This window comes from Bison bison, unplaced genomic scaffold (assembly GCF_000754665.1).
Source record: "Bison bison bison isolate TAMUID 2011002044 unplaced genomic scaffold, Bison_UMD1.0 scf7180017864302, whole genome shotgun sequence".
NCBI lineage: Eukaryota > Metazoa > Chordata > Mammalia > Artiodactyla > Bovidae > Bison > Bison bison.
Window position 1 is genome coordinate 455,972 of NW_011494874.1, and position 6,607 is coordinate 462,578.

At 56.3% G+C, this 6,607-nt stretch overlaps 1 protein-coding gene across 1 annotated transcript in view; it reads right to left on the bottom strand.

Moving 5' to 3' along the window:
* APOPT1 (apoptogenic 1, mitochondrial) overlaps positions 1-6,607 on the bottom strand; it is a 10,742-nt gene that overhangs the window by 431 nt on the left and 3,704 nt on the right. Inside the window, exon 3 of the mRNA XM_010851317.1 lies at positions 2,577-2,667. Within this exon, the coding sequence (XP_010849619.1) occupies positions 2,577-2,667 (91 nt within the window). The remainder of the gene's footprint in view (positions 1-2,576; positions 2,668-6,607) is intronic.

The following is a 6,607-nucleotide window of genomic DNA, read 5'->3' on the forward strand; positions in this document are numbered from 1 at the left end:
CAGTCCCTACAGGGGAACAAGATGAGCGCAGGTGAGTCGCGCCCAGCACCAGAGGCCAGCAGCCAGGCATCTGGACTGCCTCCGCCTCCGCCCTGCCACACCAGCTCTGCCTTCTCCCGTCCTCACTAAAGCTCAACTGTCCACAAGAGCCTGCTCTCCTTGCACCTGGGCTTTCATCAGGCTGATGTGCCCAGTGGCCCCCTTTCCCACTCCTGGAGGCGGCTGCAACCCTCCTCTGTTTTTGCTAGAAGCTCCAAAAGAGCCTTCAGAAGCCTTGAAGCCCCCAGAGCCCCATGGCATTCTCCAGGAAACACAGCACAGAGTGATGGGGGCGTGAGCGCTTAGCAACAGGACTGGAGGCTCCGTAGGAGCGGCGGGGACCCTCCTGGCTCTGGCCCCTTATTTGCATAAGACGCACACGCCACAAGCACTCCATCCTGAGACACTAGCTTGTCGCAAATGCCAACATCATCAAGTTCCATATCTTCTTTTTCTAGGTGATCTGGACTTTTGGGTAACTTGTGTCTCTAAAGCTTCTCATTGAAATAAAATACTAGGATGGAGTCACAGGCAGTCACAGGCACACTCGCCTGTGAGTTACTCTACAGAACATGTCGGAACTTGCAAATTCACCACGTTGTCAGCAGCTGAATGGGCAGCACTTGGCAGGTTTCCACAATGGAAGACACACATTCCAGACTCCCAGTGCTGAGCCCTTGGAAGCAGAATGCAACAAGGGCCAATGCTTTTCGTCCAGATGAGCCAATGAGGGAACGTGGAACTGCCAGCCCGCAGAGGACTCAGAGGACTGGGTCTCAGCATGGAAGACACAGAGACCCAAGGGCTTAAAGGCAAGAGGCGAAAATGCTAGCTTCCTGGAGCCTTCACAGGACCAGACAGAAATCCCTCTCCACAAGTGACGTGACAAATGGGAAGCAACACCCAGAATAAATAACAAAGGCTTCTAGGAAAAAGAAAACTGGTATCCCATGGAGACGAAAGTTCCTATGTTGTTAAGGGAAAGCCAGATTCCACTGCAGCACAGACAGCCCGACGGATAAAGTGCAGAGGAGAAGACAGACCAAGCTCTCCCTGTTTCCTTAAAGAAAGCAGGGAAGGAGGAGGTGAGTCCAGGGGGAGGGGGCGCTCAGGCTCCAATGCTGCCCGACCCGCTCTCTACGCCTCTCTCTATTTGGAGGGCCGCAGGCAACACACCGAGCTGGCCCGAGAGGAAGCAAGACGCCAGCCTGCTATGTTCACGCCAGAAATCAAGGTCCAGGGAGACCTGGCTTCACTGAATAGTTCATCTAGTTCAGGGTGACACAGGACAGCGTCCGCAACAGCCTCTGGGCGCTGCGGGACCGGGCTTTCCGTTCAAGCGCCACTCAAGAGCTCCTCCAGGCTCGACCATCAGCCCACTCTCCAGGCCCTGCCCCACCCGCCCATTTGGCATGGTCACTGCTCCAGGAATGCAGAGCAAATCTCAGACCATATCCTGTCACCCTACCTGGGAACATGTGTTACTGTGCGTCGTCAAATGCTTCTTAAACACCCAGGGCCGCACTACCATTGCTCCGTCTGATACAGTGAACAACACCTTAGCATCACAGTCACTGCGCATTAACACCGCCTCGTGCACAGCCACGGCTGGGTTTCCTCTGTCAGAAAGGGGCATCTCCGTATAGGCGGTTTGCCTGAATGAAGGCTCTCTTACTCTGTAACAGTCCCCCGCTTCTCGTTCACTTTTCTCAGTCCTAGTTACTTGCTGAAACCGCAACAGCTGTCTCGTAGCACCTCCAGATCTGGGAGCTGTGTCCTCAAGCCCTCACTGAGGCACGGCCTGTGAACCGCCCTCTCCGCACATGCCCTTTCGTCTCCTTCCCGTAAGCTGGCGTCAGACCCGGGGGCCGGGCCGAGGGCAGCCCCCACGCGGCTGAGGACCTCACAGGCGATGCTGGGGGCCTCCCCGCGTCTCACAGCCTCACACACAGGCCACGGCCTCGCCCCTCACGGCATGAAGAGGCCCCGGGAGACCGGGCGCCGCCAGCCAGGCCCAGCCACGGCGGAGTCCCCGTCAGCCTTGCTGCCCAGTGCCTTCGGCAGTCGTGGGCAATTGTGCCCAGATCTATTATTGCATCAGGAACATGGTCCCTTTCTGACTCCACTGCTCCTTCTCTGTCAACAGCCGTCATCCTCGCACGGCTGAAACGGCTTCATCTCTGGCCTGCGGGAGCCCCTGGTGTTGCCTGCTGGGCTGCTCTCCCTGTCCCGCTGGGCTCCGAGCCCCCCACTTTCAAACACGAGATGCCGTGACCCCTCCGGCTGCCCCGCCCCGGGCTGCGCTCCGCTCTCCGGCAGTGAAAGCGGGGCAGAACCCACGGCCTGCGCGCGGTGCACGCCGCGAGGGGCAGCCACGCAGTAACTGTGAGCCGGCCACTTTATTTAAAAGGACAAAAACCAAGCTGATAGCAACGTCTACTTTTAACACAGACAAGAATGTTAAATTCAGGTAGCAAAACAATCCTTGCCAACATGGATGTGATTTTCAGATATTCAGGAAAAAAGTAGACACCCACCTGTTATAATACATGTGCTTCTGGAAATTTTTACTTAAAAATTCCTTGTAAAACTCAGCCATTTCTTCTGCATTCAATGTTGCTTTCTGACCTGAAAGTTAAATACAACTGAAACGTTTAGACCCAAGGGGAAGGTTCTACAAACAACTATTGGAGATAACGGGTGAGTTCAGCAGGGCTGCCGGATACACATCAATATACAGACATCAACTGTATTCTGATACATGTGGGATAAACAATTTGAAAATAAAATTAAAACAATTCTAGGGACTTCCCGGTGGTCCAGGGGTTAAGAACTGGCCTTGCAGTGCTGGGGGTGAGGGCTCGGTCCCTGGTCGGGGAACCAAGAGTCCACGTGCCGAGGAACAGCTAAGCTCCTGAGCCACAGCTAGGTCTGTCTGCCGCAATGAGGCCCCTGGGTGCTGCGACCGAGACACACGTGGCCAAACGAGCCTTCTGTCAGAGGCACGTTTACACCACGCTGCGGTCCACTATGCGTGCAGTGGCATTCTCTCTTAACACACAAAACGTAATCACAAAATAACGCTGTTGGAAAAGTTATGCCAATGGACTTGCTCTATAAAACATCTAATTTGTAAAAAAAAAAAAACAGCACAGCATCTTCAAAGTACAAATAAGGGATGCCTGTATAGGATGCCATTTATCTGGAAATGTCCAGAAGAGATAAATCCATGGAGACAGAAGTAGAGTGGTGGCTGCCGGGGGTTAGTGGGAGGAGGCAGCTGGGAACGACGGCCAATGGGCACAGACTTTCTTCTCGGAGATGAGACGGTGGTGATGGGTGTACAGTCTTGTCAGTACTAACACTACTGAGCTGTACACTTCAGAGTGTGCGTCCTATGGTATGTGGATTATATCTCAGTGATTAAAAAAAGACTTAGGGAGGAAAAACTATCTTCCTCTATCATTAGACTCTGGTCACCTCACGGGAGGAGATGCCCAGTGTGGCGCCTATTCTCAGGAATCCCCCTGCCCCCCACACGCTCACCAGACGTGCAAGGCCACACAGCACAGGGGCCACAGCCTGCCAGGGCGCGCAGTAGAGCTCCTGTGACACGGGGTGGCCCAGCAGACAGGGGCTCGGGTGCAGGAAGGAGACCGCGCGGGAGGGGCACTCCGGCTTAGGAGGCCCACGCTCCTGCCCTGCAGCGCACACCCATGCGGAGGGTGAGTCCACCCGCCCCCAGCGGACGCCATCTCCAGAGCGACGCTGACGCTTCCAGCCCACCAGGATTTGGGGGAGACAGAGACAGAATCGGGAAGGCAACCCCCAGGCACAGCTTTACAGAAACAGGAGGGACGTGGCCAACGTTGTGCCCACACAGCACACAGGCAAACACAGAGCACACAGCACGATCATGGCCGTCCCCAGACAGGAGACAGGGGCCACGTCCCCGCCAGCCTGACGAGCGGCCCGCGTGCCACCTGGACACCCCCTGCCTGCGTGAAGTCCTTGCTCCTCTGATCCAGGCCCCTGCTGCTCCTCAAAACCTCCATCTAGAAGCTCCTCCCCCAGCCTCCCCCAGGAGAGGCTTCCCCCAGGCCCCTGTGGAAACGCCCACTCCGTCTGCCCTCCCGGCTTCCCTCTCCTCCAGGGGTCAACGACCCGGGAGTGCAGAGCGCATTCACTGCACGGGGCACCCTCCTCCTCCCAAGGAAACCAGCCCCACAAAGGCGGGGCCATGGCTCTCTTGTCCCCACCAGTCCCCAGACTAGCCTGGATGTGGCAGGTGTTGGACAAATACTGGAAGTCAACCAATGGATGGATGCTAACCAGGGAAAGAGGGGGAACAGCCCGCCCAAGGAGGAGAGGGAAGCTGAAGGCTCCAGGGAAGGTGACCATCAAACTGGGTCTTGAAGGATGAAGAGGATCCCACAGGGCAGAGAAAGGGGAGAGGCCCAGGCAGAGCAAATGAGGGTCTGCAGACAGCGAGTGGGGAGCCCCGAGGGAGGGGCAGGCAAGGCAGGAGCACAGGGCTGGCAGCTTCAGGAGGTGGGGCCCTGGCAGTCCTCCAGGAGAGGCGAGTGGGTACCCTCCTCCAGCGTCCCCAGCCACTGCCAGGACGGGAGGAGCGGAGAGGAGGGCGGCGCCGTTCGGGCAGAGCAGGTGGCAGCTCCCTGGAACGGGGTTCTGACCCTCACTGGCCCACGGCCAGCCTGTGGCGTCTCCCGTCTCCAGGACCCAGATCACCAGAGCACACCTCATAAGGCTGCTTTGAGACAAACTGAGTCATGGCGATGAGGCAGGCAAGCCAGGCCGGAAACAGGGGTGCACCCATTGCCGCTGCTGGCAGAGGAGCAGGAGCCCCAGGGTGCTAAGGACAGGCAGGGTGCCACCTTCAGCTACTGGTCGAGTTTGGGGTCCTGCCCAAAGGTTCCCGGGTGACGCTCAGTGTAAAGCAGACGCGCCGTAACTGCTGAGTGTTTTGGATTCCATGCCTGTCAACACTGCAACGTGACACTGAACTGGTAAAATGAAGACCGAGGTGGGACAATCTACTTCATTACATGTCCCCCGAGAGCTGAGCAGGCGCTTCATAGACACCAGCTGATGGGTGACTCCATTCTGCTGGCACCCCCCACACCTGCACAAACACGCCAGCAGTGAAAGGAGCCGGGGCGAGAGTGCTCCCACATCTGCCCGACAAACGAGGGTCAATCTGGGGACAGGCAGAGACGAAGTCATGGTATTCTGCTCTTTGCACTTGAAATTAAGTCAACAGTCTTTCTCTACTGCTGAGGAACATTCCAGCGAACGTCTAGAGCCAGTGGGCCCCCACGGCCTTATCTAATCCAGAATTATCAGACGCTTCCCTGCTGGCTCAGGTGGTGAAGAATCCACCTACAATGAGGGAGCCACAGGAGACGTGGGTTCAGCCCCTGGGTCAGGAAGATCCCTTGGAGGAGGGCACAGCAACCCACTCTCGTGGATTCTTGCCTGCACAATCCCATGGACAGAGGAGCCTGGTGGGCTGCAGTCGCAAGACTCGGACATGACCAAAGCGACTTAGCAGGGCACGGCGCAGACGCTCCCCACTGTTGGCTCTGAGAGATAATGCTGCGTGGCACACGGAGAACCCTTTCTTCAGGGTAAACTCTTAGATATTCTGTGGCCATAATTTCCCTGCCTCCTGGCATAGGAGTACTTCAAGCAGCTGAATCCTTCTGGAAGGGAGCTGGGAAAACATCTTCACCTTGGGTTCAGTTAAGCGTCAAATGAGGCCTGGCTGCTGGTTTAACACACATTGCAAAATATGGAATTTGAGCAAATTTTTTCTTGGAGTTACATTCTTCATCCGTAGGTGCCCGTTACTCCTACGAATTTGTTACGGCTTCATTTCATAGAGTCCAGACTGCCTCCCCATCTCTGCTACAAACGCCCCCAGCCTGCTGTCCACTGCTAACATGTCTCCGGGACGCGAGACCCTCTGCCTGCCTGGCCCTCGGGCCTGCTGGGCACCGTGTGAGGGGCTGCCGCGCTCACTGGACAGAACGCGGCCTGGGAGGAGCCTCGGGCTGGCAACTTCCTCGGACTTGGGACGGAAAGCCCGTTCACAGCAAGAGAAGGCCAAAGCAGGGGGCAGAGCGGAGTGCCCACGAGAAGTGGGGGACCTGGGCCAGTGCGGCCTGCACCCGGGTCTGAGCACTTCCCTGTCTCCTGAGCAAACTCTCCTTTCCAGAAGGAGAGACCACGGTGAATGCTACCCAAGCGAGACAGTGTCGGTTCTGACCTTCTAGAATCCTCTGCCTTTACTGGTGAGCGCAGGGACTCACCACCACTCCAATAATGGAGGCTCACTTTTATCCTGTTAGACTTTCTACAGTTGGGAGTGATGTACTTAACTTTTTACTCCAGGAACAACTGATTCTTAACAACTAACCTGATACATTTGGAATATATTCGAATTATAGGGAGCATGAATCTACACCGATCCTTTTGGGCTAAAAGCACTTCCTTTCTCCACCATCATTTATTACACAAACCGCCTCTTCCCCGGGTTCTGTGGGCC